Source organism: Phaenicophaeus curvirostris, chromosome 27, assembly GCF_032191515.1.
Source record: "Phaenicophaeus curvirostris isolate KB17595 chromosome 27, BPBGC_Pcur_1.0, whole genome shotgun sequence".
Taxonomy (NCBI): domain Eukaryota; kingdom Metazoa; phylum Chordata; class Aves; order Cuculiformes; family Cuculidae; genus Phaenicophaeus; species Phaenicophaeus curvirostris.
Window position 1 is genome coordinate 5,065,800 of NC_091418.1, and position 14,731 is coordinate 5,080,530.

The window sequence follows — 14,731 nt, forward strand, 5'->3', positions numbered from 1 at the left end:
AATCATAGTTTGATGCTCGATCTTTGGCAAAATTTCCTGGAGGCAGAATTCCACCTTATCTATGCACAAGTTTATGCCTTTAACATTGACAGTCAGAGATCTGTCTTAGCAGCCAAGGCAAATCCAGCAAACGAGGATTGCAGGGATGGGTATTATTTATCACTACATACGGGTAGGACAATGTTTGGTGGACAGTAAATTCCCATTTCCTTGAGCCTTTAGCACTGTCTTGCACCGGGTAATCTTCCTGAGTCATGTAACATGAAGTTGTGTTCTTCTCACATTCACATCTTGGTAGATCCTGTCCTGAACCATGCCCTGTCTTGTTTGCCCCAGGACAGATTGCACCTAGAATGATCCTCCCCAATCACTGATTTCTGGAAGAACAGGTCCTGCAGGCTCTTTCGTCCTCCCCAGAGGGAGGTTTACCACTACCCTTGATTAACTGTTCCAGTTATCACTGCCAGAAAAATGTGGTTTATTTTTCATTTGATTCTTTCTCTCTTTTCCCCATACCCAGGAGGTGTTGTCACTCAGCCTCAGGATGAATGATTGCAGTCCTGTGTGAGGCAGTGTCTTTGATGTGTTTCTCCAAGACTAGCTATCTCTTTCCAGAAAGACAATGGGAAGACTGAGCAGATCTTCCTGGAAATGACACCCATCCCGCAGCGTAAATGAGCCAGAACCAGCTCCTGCAAAAGTCATCAGGCCAGTTTGCTGACATACAAATGCCCGCTCATCACTGAAAGAGCCATGCTCCTGAACTCTGGCACGAGCCAAAGATTGAGGTTATTAAGCTCATTCCCACACTCAGATTTGGCAAGGTAGAAACCTGTATCATCTTGTTTCACATTTTGCAGGAGTTTGCATTGAGTGTTTCCTTTTCAAACGGTTCCCCAGCTGGATCAGTCCCGTGCAGTGTGGTTACTGATATCAAGAACCAGAGGCTGGCAGAGCGATGGGTGTTATCTGGATTGTGGGCTGAAGAGCCAGGCACAGACAAGAAGTTATGAGTAAGCTTATGAGTAAGATTTCAACTGGAGGTTGAGTTGGCAGAGCCACTTTTCGTACTGCAGGGCCCTCAGCGGCACAGAGCTATATATTTTGGTATATGTGAGCTCCAGTCGTAAGTCAGTGTGACTGAGCTGCTGCTCCACGTCAGCTCTTACTTATTTAAAATGCTGTGAAAGATCTGTGAAATTTGTGATAGTTTATGTTTTTTATAGCAGTTTCCTCTGTTCTTCAATGCATACTGCTTTTGGGTTGCTTAAACAGAAGAGGATCATATAAATACAAATACAAACCATTGCTTTAATGTCTAAATAGACCAAACTGTATTGGACCAGATTAGATGATGTTTAAGGTCCCTTCCAACTCAAACCATTCTATGATTCTATATTGAGGCATCAAAGAAAGTTAAATAGTTTTTCTCCTTTTTCCCTTCTGAATTTAGCTAGGATGCTTGTCTTCAGTGTAAGAAACTGTGTCTAATATAAAAACAGAGTTCAGTGGCTGTGTGACCATCCTTGACCACCACCTCTGCCTCCCTTGCCCACTGCCTCTGCATACGCTAACGAGCTAGCAAAACATCTTAAAGGGGGCCTACAGGAAAGCTGGGGAGGGGCTCTTTATCAGGGAATGCAAGAATAGGATGAGGGGGGAGCAGTTATCAGCTGAAAGAGGGGAGGCTGAGATGAGGTCTTAAGAAGAAACGTTTTCCTGTGAGGGTGGGGAGGCCCTGACACAGCTTGCTCCAAGAAGTTGTGGCTGCCCCATCCCTGGAGGTGTTCAAGGCCAGGTTAGATGGGACTTGGAGCAACTTGATCCAGTGGGAGGTGTCCCTGCCCATGGCAGGGGAGTGGAACTGGATGGGCTTTGACATCCTTTCCAGACATTCTGTGATTCTGCATGAGACCACTAGCTTTGATGAGGCATTTATCATGCTCATTTGAGGTAAACCTCACCCCTTTGCTGGCTTCAGAAGGAAAAAAGCTGGTTTGCACCCTCTGTTCCTGGGAGTTTGAAAGTCAAATCTAGCATGCTGTGTAGGACTGACACCTGGCAGAAAACTCTGGATGTTGCTCTGAAATTTATCGCTCTGCAGTAGTTTCCACATGGTCTTCTAAGGTAGACCGTAACAGTCCCTGGTGAGTCCCCGTGCTGCCTCTGCAATAAGAGACCAGGTTATTAGAACCCTGTTGGAGTGATGATCTTACTAGTGGAAGTCTTCCTCTTAATTTTGTGAGAAAATAGATTGAGTCCCCAATTTCATAGAATCATAGAATCGCCAGGTTGGAAAAGACCCACCGGATCATCGAGTCCAACCATTCCCGTCAATCACTAACCCATGTCCCTCAGCATCTCGTCCACCCATCCCTTAAACCCCTCCAGGGAAGGTGACTTATTATTTATTGAGTGGCCAAGGTGGCATGAATGCCTTGGGAATGGTAGGTTTTATGAGCAACACTGAGTTCTAGGCTCCTTGTTTGGTAATGAGACACAGATGGGAATCTTTTTGTTGCGGTGGTGTTTTGTCATGAAATGAGACAGTTTTAATAGCTGGCTGGTGACTTAACAGATACAGGGGTAGCTGTGTAACGAGCGTGCTTGCTGCAGGAGGAGGGCTTTCCTGGCATTACCCAGGTACTCAGCGCAGACTGATCTCACTGAGGGGCTGGCTGACAAAGCCCAGAAGCTGGTTAGTGGTTTCCTAAAACTGCCTCCAGACACACTCCTGTGATTCAAACAGCAGAGCTCAGGTTGTGTAAGCAGGGTATTTCAAGCTCAAGGGATCCTGCTCCATAGCAGAAGCTACCTGGGATTTGGGAGGTTATCTTGACAGGGGTTTGGAGCAGGAAAACCCCCTGGGAGCCCAGGAGCACCCCGACCAATGCTGTTCCCAAATGACAAAGTGCTGGTGGGAAGCAGGTATCAGTTCTGCTCGCTCCGATCTTTGCCCAATATCACCAGTGTCCAGGCACAAAGGGATGCGTTATTTGAGAGAGGTTTTGTAAAGTACCCTATGCAAAGACCACTTTGACAAGAGGGGATCCACACCATGTTTGCTACAGGCAATTTTTCCCTGTAGCCACAGGAGAGGCAGCATTTGGCTCTCTGTGCCATTTGGCTCTCGCAGGCTGCGGGCAGGCACCCTGCCAGTGTCCTGCGCTCCTTCCCTGTGGGGCTCAGGGCTCTATCAGACCCCCACTGGGACTCCCTCACTCTGTTTTCTCCTTCTCTTCCCTCTCATCACCCTCACAGATGTTTGTGGAGGTTTCATGCCTGGTCTGGGTTCCAATTGAGCAGCCGGGACTCACGTATATATTTAATATTTGCCTATTATACACCTGCCCAATATCTCCTATAAGGTTTTGTGCCCATTTGATTCAGAATCAGGCGTCAAACAATAGGTTAATATTTACATTTCTTTTCCTTTCTCTTTTCTTTTTCCTCCTTTTTTTTCTTTTTTCTTCTCTTTATTCCTGTATTTCTTTTTATTTCTCTTTTTTCTTTCTCATAACAGCCATGTAAACCAGGATATTGTGTGTGTTAAGTTTGAATAACTAATGGCCCCATACAATACAACATTAAGGATCATATCTTCTCCAGTGCCTCTTTTTCACCTCAGGAGCTCAGAAGTCGGTCCCAGTGTTCTATGATCTTAAAATGTTGACGTTTTTCCAGATATTAATTCCAGTTTGATAGGAAACCAAGAGAAACAAAAACATTTTTCATCTTCACGTCAGAAAAAAAATGTTCCATCTTCTTGGCTTAAGGAGATATCTTCTCCATGCAGTGGAGGATACGCATCCTCTTCTAAATTACCTTTCCTCTGTGCCATGTGTGAGCCTCACCCAGAGCAGCTGGAACCACAGAGAGCAGGGCAGGAATGAAACAAAGGACAAAGCTTCCTCCTAGTTTGAGTCCTGCTGCGATGGGGGATGGCGAGCTAGCTGGTTAGAAAAGAAAGAAATACTGCAGTGTCCCAAGAGAAAGGTCCATCCTCCTCGCAGCTGGATTCAACGTGCTGGATCCCAGTCGATGTCTCTGTGCAGGCAGAGCTCTGGGCAGGTTGTTGTGCACGGGGCTCTGAGTCCCTCTCCCAGTTTGTTTCCAGACTGAGATAAAAGCAGAAAGAGGAGGAGGATGAAAGAAGGCAGGAGGAGGTTGGAAGTGGCTTGGACAAGGCTGTGGAGTTCCTAGGAAATGTCACGGCTTGCCGAAGGCACGAATGCTCCAGCTCACTCTCTCGAACACTCAGCAACCACCACCCCGTGCTATGACCTTGGTAGCCTAACACACCCCTCACTCCACCTCCTACCCTTCTCTCTCAACCCTGACCGTGCTCCTCAGTCAGCCAGATGTGAAGAACAAAAAGAAAAGCTTGGATCAAGCGTGCAATCCTCTGGCACGCCGCACACAAAGGGCTCAGAGGACAAGACCCATGGTCAGAGGGGACAAGCCTCCCACGACTGAGCACTTTGTTGTCCTAAAGGCAGTGCTGCTGCCTTCAACCCTAGGACAATTAGCTGTTGAAGGTGAAAAAGCAAGGACACTCCAAGTAAAATTCATTATGCATATGCCTGCGAGCAGTACTCCAGAAAAACAACATAAAATGCGAGAGTCAATTGCCCTCATGAATTTTGCTGATTCCACTAAACTCCAAATCTAATAATGTTTCCGTATTGCTTCAATCGTCTCTTCTGAGGCACAGCTGTGACTCTCCCCCCTGAAGCGTTGTGGCTTCAGAAAGGGAAATAAAATCTAGCCAAGGCGTTCAACACAGCAGCCTTTTAATACACAGCCTGTTCTCTCTGTTCATACATTCTGTATCTCCAAGTGCTCTCTCCCTGCTAGGAATACTAATGGAACTGCCTCCTTTTATTCCCAGAGCTATGGTATAATCTGGTTAAGGAGTTTTTTCTCCTGGGATGAAGTGTGACTTCTGTTTAAAGGTGGACATTAGGAAAAAATATTTCACAGAAAGGGTCATTGAGCCCTGGCAGAGGCTGCCCAGGGAGGGGGTTGAGTCCCCTTCCCTGGAGGGGTTTAAGGGACGGGTGGACGAGGTGCTGAGGGACATGGTTTAGTGATTGATGGGAATGGTTGGACTCGATGATCCGGTGGGTCTTTTCCAACCTGGTGATTCTATGATTCTATGATTTAGTAGAAATGGGTTCAACTCCTGACTCCTGAATGTTCTACCACCACCTTCCACATCCACCACGTCTAAATTTGGACACCTGAATGAGGTGATAAAGCTTGGTGGAAAGCCAAGAGGGTGGCAATTGAGACCCTCCTAAATGCAGTCATGTGAAGGTCCCTGTGTTTCCACTGACAGCAGAGAGGTCCTGCGCTCCTTGTACGTGTAGTAGCTCAGACACCCACTCTGGTTTTGCACCCAGATCCCAAGGGTCTGTTACTGCTTGCAGCAACTTCTGTCATTTGTGGGATGAAATGAGCTGTGGTGCCAGTGGAGAGCCCTGTAAAAGCTTGAATGGATCAGCCAGCCAACTTAATCTTCACCAAGACAGTTTTCCCGATAAAACAGCGCTAAACCATGGAGTAGGTCAATGAAGCTCATGTTTTATTTTTCTATTGCAATTGCATGGTACAGAGCCCAGCTGTGAATTAAGGCCTCCTTCTGGTAAGTGCAGGTGGGAAAACACATCTCCTGCCACACATTTCAGAGAAAGCTGAGACTTCTGGAGCTCTAGGATTACTTGTTTGTGGTCACACTGGCGAGCACAACCTCTGCCCTTTTGTGTCTGTTATTGTGTTGCTAGATACAAGCAGAGAGCCCTATTTAACATCCAGCTTTTTTGGTTAAAGTATCTCTCTTCATCCTGAGTCTGCTTTGCATTTGTACCCAGGGAACTAGTCAAACTTTCTCTGCCTCTCATTCATAGTAATTTGTTTCCTGGATTTCTCCTTGTCATTCAATCTGACATTTTTCCTGCCCTAGGAGATGTTGGTTTCTCCATCTCCTCTGAGGCAGTGTAGCTGCCAAAGTCCATCTCAGTCCATCTGGACCGATAACTCCTGTCTGGCGTTCTCCCTCTGCATCTGCACGGGTGAGAGAAATGTCAAACTATGAAACACGAGAACTCCCTTGCTCTGTCAGTTCACGTGAAAGAAAGAGAAAGTCTCAGCTGTGTGTCTGCCCTTCACACGTGCCGGGTGCCCTGCAGAATCACCCATTGCAGGTTGTAGAAAGTGTTCGCTGTCAGGTCATTGGACTTGATGATCCAGTGGGTCTTTTCCAACCTGGTGATTCTATGATTCTGTGAAATCACAGCAGAGCAGCTGAGCCAAGCAGCAAAGCAAATAGGAAGAGATAGACAATGGCATGCTTGAGCTGAGCAAAAGGCATGATCTATCTTGTTTTAAGGAGAAGATTTGAACTCTGAAGCTAGCAAGGCACGAAGGAATGGGGCAGGGGTGTGTGATGAGTACTGCTATGTCCTGTGCTCACTCTGGGGCTCTGCACTCCCCTGCTGCCTCTTCTCTGGTCTGTGTCTGAGCAGCTTCTGGTCAGACCTCAGTCCTGGTTCAGACAAAACAGCACATCCAACAGGCTTATGTTAAAGCACAGTTATCAAAGACATTGGGGATTTAATCACATTTGAACAAAAGGGATGTTTCATTTCAAAGCAACCCTATTACTGGAGGAAATGAGTTACTGTTAGTCACGGATAGAAGTAGTTTATGGACAAAGGCTCGCTAGGTGGTAACTGGCTACAAAAACTAGTGTAAACATAATGCAGTGATACGCTGGTGTGAATTGCTTGCACTTTTTTATGATAACGTCACCACCGAGCTCTCTGAGTCTATTTTCATCAACAAGAAGTCAAATCTTTGCACATCACAGGACTTGCAGGAGGTGCTCTCTCACCCTGATTGAGCCACGTCTTGGCACTGGCACGAGTACCAGGTGGCATATAGTCCTTGATCCCTGCCTCAATCCCAAATCCAAAGATTTCTGAGCCTCACTGCATCTTCTTGAATGCTTTTAGGGTGGTGCTCAGTTCCATTTGGATCAGCAGCACCATAACCTCATCCCTGGAGCATCCAGACACTATCTCTCCGCACAAAAACAATTGCAACTTCTTGTTCTCTGGCTGGGATTCCTGGACTGCTGCTTTTTGTTCGGGTTTATTTTATGCTCACCATAAATAAAGAAAACAAAACCAGTGCAAGCAATAATCTGAAACTACTAAAGTTGCATTGCGGGAGTTATGGGACGAGAACAAGGAAAACATGCACATGGAGTTTTTCTTCTGATCAGAATTGGTCAGTCTTGGGTCCAGACTGTTACTCACTCAGCAGGTCTGCCCCACAACATTTGCTTAAAATCACAGCTAAGTGCATTAAAATGATGTTAAAGCAGAGACACCAGCCCACGAAGAGCAATTAGAACTGAGGATGCTCTGGGACGAGACAAGGATCATAGAATCATAGAATCATAGAATCACAGAATAACCAGGTTGGAAGAGACCCACTGGATCATCGAGTCCAACCATTCCCATCAATCACTAACCCATGTCCCTCAGCACCTCATCCACCTGTCCCTTAAACCCCTCCAGGGAAGGTGACTCAACCCCCTCCCTGGGCAGTCTCTGCCAGGGACCAATGACCCTTTCAGTGAAGAATTTTTTCCTAATGTCCAGCCTGACCCTCCCCTGGTGGAGCTCGAGGCCATTCCCTCTCGTCCTGTCCCCTGTCCCGTGGGAGAAGAGCCCAGCTCCCTCCTCTCCACAACCTCTGATGTGCTTATTCCGGGCTTTCATCTGCCTTTCAGAACACAGAATCACAGATTCATAGAACAGTTTGGGTTGAAAGGGACCTTAAAGATTATCCAGGGATGGGGCAGCCACATCTTCCCTGGGCAACCTGTTCCAGGGCCTCACCACTCTCACAGTGAAGAAATTCTTCCTTATGTCTAGCCTAAATCAGCCCCTCTGCAGTTTATACCCATTGCCCCTTGTCCCATCACTACAAATCTTTGTGAACAGCCCCTCCCCAGCTTTCTTGCAGTCCCTTCAGGTACTGGAAGGTCGCTCTAAGGTCTCCTCAGAGCCTTCTCTTCTCCAGGCTGAACAACCCCAACTCTCTCAGCCTGTCCTCACATGGGAGGTGCTCCAGCCCTCTGATCATCCTTGTAGCCTCCTCTGGACCCGTTCCAACAGGTCCATCTCCTTCGTATGTCGAGGATTCCAGACCTATTGATGATGTCCCCTTTTTGGCCAGCACCAGGGACACGGGGACATTGTCGTGCTGTAAGAACAAACCTGGACTGAGAGACCACTGATCCTCAAGAAGGGGCGACTGCCTTTGTCCCTTCGTTACCGTGGGTATATTCATGACCCTTACATGGGTCTCTGCTCTGCCCCAGAGCCTGAGTCTTCGAGGAGAGGCAGAGTTGGAGCCAGAGGCTCTTCCAGCTGTCGAAAGGCCAGGGCTGAGCCATGCAGAGAGGGTTCAGCTGCCACTGTGCTCAGAGCAGCCCTGAGGTGATGCTCTCCTCTTGAACTTGATGCAGTTCAAGGCGCTGTGAAATCTTTGTTTTCCTTAAACGACCTTTGCTTGCACAAGGCAGCCTGCGCTCAGCTGTGGGCTGCTCTGCATTCTTCATCACTTCAGCAAGGAACCCACTTCCCTCTGCTGAACGGCTAAGGCTCAGGCAGATGTTGCTTCATATCCACAGAGCGTGATGATAGAATTGGCTGAGCTCTTGGAGAGGAGCTGCCTGGATCTCTTTATGTGTCAGCCCCTTCCATGGCAGCACCTCTCTTCCCTCCCAAATCCTTCTCCAGCACCCTCCTGCCTTCCTACCAGCATCTCCCTTACTTCTCTTTGGGTCCCTTTACTTCACTTTGGGTCCCTCTTCTGCAGAGTGTTTGTCCGTAGGCTGCGCACAGAGCCATGCCGAGGATTCGGAATGGCTGGAATTGTTACCCCCACAGATCCCAGTGCTTCATACAGCATTTTTTTTTCAGCAGGAAAAACATTTACTTTGGGAGACGAAAGAGGAAAACAGAAAATAAGCTCGTGCTCACAAATCCGAAAACAAAATATGGACTGAGAAATCCTCTAGTGCCTTTTTGGATGACTTCATATCTGAAAGAATGAATCCATCGCACAATAGTGCTGATTCTGACATTTGAGTATTTACAGTGGGATCTTTCACAGGTGGAACTTGGGAGAAAAAAAGTAGAACAGCTCAGAGGGCAAAGGTTTTGTTTAAAAATGTACAACAAACTGTAGCTTAGCACCAAAGAGCGAGAAAAGCAGTTTATTGGCTTCCCACAAGCACCAGAGGATCAAGAGATCCTGATGGGAACGGATGCATTTCAGGAAACATTCTGAGCAAGAAACTGTCGTAGTTAAACTAATCTTCCCTTTTGTCTGGTTGGTCAGTGATTGGAAATAGGACACAAAACCAGGTATTTGAAGGAGAGAGAGGCTCCAAAGGGGCAAAGTCCAGATTTCACACTGTTGGAAGTTTAAGACTGAGGTGTGGGAGGAGGAATCTGTAGAGGTGGGGATCACAGGTCGTGCACGGACTAAGACGCCATCTCTGAAGAATAGGAGCAGCTCTTGCCAGCTCTTGCAGCTTCTGTGTGACTTAAAGTACTGGGTGCTCTGTGTAAAGATCCCAGAGTCAGAAAACAGGATGAGAGGATTGAGCGACGAAGCTGGTGAAGGGGCTGGAGAACAAGGATTACAAGGAGCGGCTGAGGGAGCTGGAGGTGTTTAGCCTGGAGAAGAGGAGGCTGAGGGGAGACGTCATCGCTCTCTCCAACTACATGAGAGGAGGTTGTGGAGAGGAGGGAGCTGGGCTCTTCTCCCAAGGGACAGGGGACAGGACGAGAGGGAATGGCCTCAAGCTCCACCAGAGAAGGCTCAGGATGGACATCAGGAAAAATTATTTCATGGAAAGGGTCATTGGTCCCTGGCAGAGGCTGCCCAGGGAGGGGGTTGAGTCCCCTTCCCTGGAGGGGTTTAAGGGACGGGTGGACGAGGTGCTGAGGGACATGGGTTAGTGATTGATGGGAATGGTTGGACGCGATGATCCAGTGGGTCCTTTCCAACCTGGTGATTCTGTGATTCTGTGATTTCATCCTTCTTCACCAGAAAAGCTGCCATTAGGGTTTAATCTCTCAGTTGCTCAGCATGGGAATCACTGTTATAACATCCATCTCTGAGAAAGAGAGGGAACGAAGCGCTGTGCCCAGGAATAAAACCAACATCAGGTTTGCACGCAGCCGGGAGGGTGTCTCACCTGTGTCGACGTTGCCTCAATCAATAACTGTGCTTTCCCACTTTGTTCTCTGTCGTTTTAGGGCCGCTGCATCAATTTCACCAGGGTGAAGAACACGGAGGCCCCCCCCAAATACCCGCTCAACAACGCGTACCCTCCGTCATCTCCACCTCCAGCCCCCATCTACAATCCCCCGCCCCCAGCTCCCATCTACACGCCCCCTCCTCCCAGCTCCCCCACACCCCACACCCCATCCCCATCCTCCACGCTCCCCCCACTCCCTCCTCCACCCCAAGCCCCACCACCCAACCGGGCGCCCCCTCCATCACGGCCCCCTCCTCGCCCCACGGTTTAGGGGGTCACTTTGCTCCCGTCTCTTCCAGAAGTGTTCGAGAGGCTTCTTTTTTCAGCAGTACTGTACCACATCCATCTTCCTGGGGGGTGGGAGGGCTGGAGGCAGCCGGGCTGGTTTTGCAATGGGTGACAACAGAATGAATGACTTTGTAGTTGTCTTTCTCCTTTAGTTTTCTTTTATTTGTAAAATTCCTTGTGCATCAGTGCCGCCAAAGCAAGAAAAGCCAAGAGACTGCAGGAACAAGGCAAATAACTGGAGTTCCATCTCAGCAAGACTCTCTCCTGTCTTTGTCCCTGACACTTCCCTGTGCCTTACCATGGTGATTCCAGGAAACATTGAAAGAAAAGGAATGAATAACTAGAGTAAGCTCCCTAGAAAGGCAATTCTCCCCAGGGAAGGACTGCAAGAGGCTCTCCCAAGTGCAGACATCCCAGCGATCTGCCTGGAGGCAGCTGCATGAACTTCATCTGTGAGACTCAAGGTATGAGAGAAACCTGATCGCATCTCACTCACCTGCCAGCTGCCAAGCCAAAAATGATGACAGTAGGTCTGCAAGTAAAGAAACCCTTGTAAATCTGAAAAGAATTGATGACAGGCAGCTGTTGTCATGGACTGGAAATTGGATAACGAGATGTATTGATTTCTTGGAGGGTCCAGAAAGGAGAAGGAGAAAGTCTCTGGTGTCTGGATTTGTGTATGTTGGTATGTGGAAGTGCAGGTGAATGGAAATGGAATGCCACTGGAGTTTCCCGCAGTGGGGAAAATATATGGAAAAATAAAGCAGTCAGTATGTCACAAAGCTTGGACCCCAGCCCCCGAGGACAAGGAATAACTGAGGAGAGGTCAGCCTCCAGTGCTCCCAGTGGGACAGAGCAGTCCATGAAAACTGAGCAAAGCAGTCTGGGAAAGGTATGGTTGACAGCAGAGTCTTTGCATCCCATTTAGACTGATTATGTCCACCTAGTTAGTAGCTCTGCAGTTTAACGCCGGTTTCCATTTTAAAAGGAAAGATTCTGGATACGAGCAAGAGGTCAGGTGTATCAATTTCTCTAAATACAGTCTGCTTGGGCTACTTGTTATTGTTTGAAATGGTTACCACTGATGCCTTCCTGTTTTTTTCTGTAAATTGCATTCTTTCACCCTAGAAATGTTTCCACGTGGACTTTTATTTTTTGTTTTCCTTTCCTGAATAAGTACCAGATGCCTTCCAAACTCATAGTGAAGAGCAGCCAGTGTGCTTACTCACTTTTGTCAACTCTCAGAACCATCACTTCTATTTGCAGTCGTTGACTAAGGCAAAACTCAGCACACCAGACATGCAAGATGGGAATCAGTCATCCAAGAAAAGCACTGGCTGCATTCCTCCTGCTTTCTCCTCACCTTCATGGGACCCCATATTCCATAATATTCCACACACACATTTCATCCTATAGCAAACCTGAGCACCTGCCTTTGCAACACAGTGCTAGAAATAGGTGAGAGCACTAAGCACTTGAGTCAAACCTCTGGCTCTCTAATTTACTGCCAGGATCAGTTCTCACGAAACGACTCTCTCTCTGGAAATTGCGAAGTCACAAGAGGTAAACTGCCTTTGTAGCTGCAGTTCTATGACTATCTAAGGGTTCTTGTAATCATAGAAGTTTTTAACAGATAAAGAAATGCTTTGCCAAATTCTTACTTCAGTGCTGATGGAATATTAATTCTAGCTTTTCTAGCAAAAAAAAAAAGGAAAAATAAAAAAAAAAACCACTCAAGGAGGAAAAGGAACAGACGAAAAAGACTCAGTAGAAGACTTGACCTGAGACCCTTTTGGCAAGGACATTTGTGAAAGAACCCTCTCTATGAGTCTCAGAGTCAGCCTGTCATTCACCGGCCTTACCCACCAGTAAGGTGAGTGTGTCATCTATCAGGTGAGATAAATACATCAGTCGCGATGGATCTGAATCCACAATCTCCGGCCAAGGATGGCTGTTGTGCAAAACAGGCTGATTCATTCACCCACAACACTGTTTTGTCTGCAGGCAGCACAGAGCAGTCCCCAATTCAGAGCAAAACTGACTGTTTTGCTCCTCGCCATGTCAGGTTGTTCCAGCTACAGGCCATGGGTAGTTCAGCAAGACGACTTTGTGATGGTCAGGCGGGAGGGGGAAGCTTTAAACACCCCGACACCAGTTTGGTTGGACTCCCTCTTGGAACAGATGGGATCTCGTTACACAGGTGTTTGATTTGGTTTCACTATGAAAGCTGTAAAATCTGGGACTAGTATAATACAGGATCGAGAGATATTTCTCTTAACAGATCCTCGGTACTTCAAAAAAATTAGGAAAGGAAATCGATTCTCAACAATACGGCATTGAGAATTTTGGTTTTAGTGTCAATTAACCAACACATCGAAACCCACTGCCGGGGAAACACAAAGCAGTGCACACTCCATGACTAAAGCTAACTTCTTACAGATGTACAGAGGTATTTTCATCCTCCCCAAGCTAAGGGGAAAAAACCCTTCAGTGTTAAAGCAGCAAAATAAAACACAGATTAGGCTAGAAAAAGAATAACTTAAAAATATCCCCTATGGAATCATCCGGGTTATGAGTAAAAAGCAAAGTCCAAATTCTTTGTTGTACATATTGTTACTGCATGCTTACCATGGGTTAGATGGAAGCATTTCCTATCCCTTGTGGATAAAAGAACATTTTTCAAGTTGTACTAAATTATTATAAAGCCAATGACATTTCATGGCATGTTATTGTATCAAGCTGTGCTTGTTGTATGTTTTTCTTTACATTTTTATTGCTTTTTTTTTTTTTTATAAATGTACAAATATTTCCTGTAGTGACGAATACCTGTTTTACACAGCATTAATTGAAGAGCTCCAGGCTACACTCTCCCTTGATCCATTGGCAAAGAGCTTTGCCCATCGATCTGGGGGGGATGTAGCCAAGCGCGGTGGCCAAGCCAAAGAGTGAACACAGAGCACCCACACTACTTCCAGGAATTGGTCTTGAGGGGCACTGGCTAACGTTTTCAGAAATATTCAATCGCGTTTGGTGGCAGAATTTGTGTCTGGTCTCATATTTAGGATCAGCCTAAGTGTAAGTGCTAAGATAGGTTCCCAAAAGTACCACGTGCTGTCAAATACCATACTCCTTTTATGCGAGTCCCTAAAGATTAATTGAAGAACTTAGCGTAAGGCAATCAAGAGTGAAAATTTGGTTCTGAATTTAAACCAGCTTCCACTGATAATTAATGCTATGTAAATGAGGTTGACTTAGCTGGTGTACCATATACTGATGTATGGCGCCCTATGTACTCTCTGTCTATAAAACCTTCCTAGAAGCACATTATATGGGCTACCGGTCCACACTAGCCAATTTTTAAGTAAACGTTCATTGTAGATCAAAAGCAGCTCTGCAGTTTCCGAAGACTCCCGCAGGTCTTGCTGCTCACGAGTTGCACACGTGCTCCTACGCAGGCTGCTCTGAGCAGCAGTGAACAGATGCCTGATGGCGTTCAATAAACCCTCGTTTCATTTGCTTTAAATGGGTCGCTTTGATTACTCCCGTTGTTTGTCATTCGTGCAAACCTTTCAGTCCGTGTGTCTTGCAGCCTCTAAGGACTGAGCAGCTGCATTTGGCAAAGGATTCAGATCATATTTTTTAATTACTAAAATGTTACAAAAATGCTGCTGGCTGTATTTTGAAGCATTCACCCACAGGAACTTTGTGGTCATCCCAATTCTTTCTACTCCTTGGTGTGTGAAGGCATCTTCTGTCACTGTTTGTTTTGGGGAACGGGAGTTGTCTGGCTCCTGAGAGCTCTGCAAGATGTGAGGGCAACCAGTAACATTGCCTTATATGTGGTGCCGACGCAGCAAAGGAGAAGAAACAAGCCTTCTGCTTTGAAGCTGGATTTCATTTTGTCAGTCCAGCCAGTGCTGTGCAGTGATGTTTTACTCCCTCTGTTTGTTGCATGTGTCATTTGTTAAATCCAGTCATTACTCTTGCTGACCTTGATGTTATTATTAAAGAACTACACAAACTGGTGTTGGGCTCCGTAAGATTCATTGGCAAAGGCAACGGAGTAGGAGGAGAATCCTGGTCAACAAGTTCTCT

At 46.8% G+C, this 14,731-nt stretch overlaps 1 protein-coding gene across 2 annotated transcripts in view; it reads left to right on the plus strand.

Moving 5' to 3' along the window:
• Positions 1-11,594, plus strand: part of ANTXR1 (ANTXR cell adhesion molecule 1) — a 108,127-nt gene extending 96,533 nt beyond the window's left edge. For both annotated transcript variants that reach the window (XM_069877731.1, XM_069877730.1), the window contains one exon: positions 10,347-11,594. In XM_069877731.1, the coding sequence (XP_069733832.1) occupies positions 10,347-10,619 (273 nt within the window). In that variant the 3' untranslated portion in view covers positions 10,620-11,594. The remainder of the gene's footprint in view (positions 1-10,346) is intronic.
• The last annotated feature ends 3,137 nt before the right edge of the window (positions 11,595-14,731 follow it).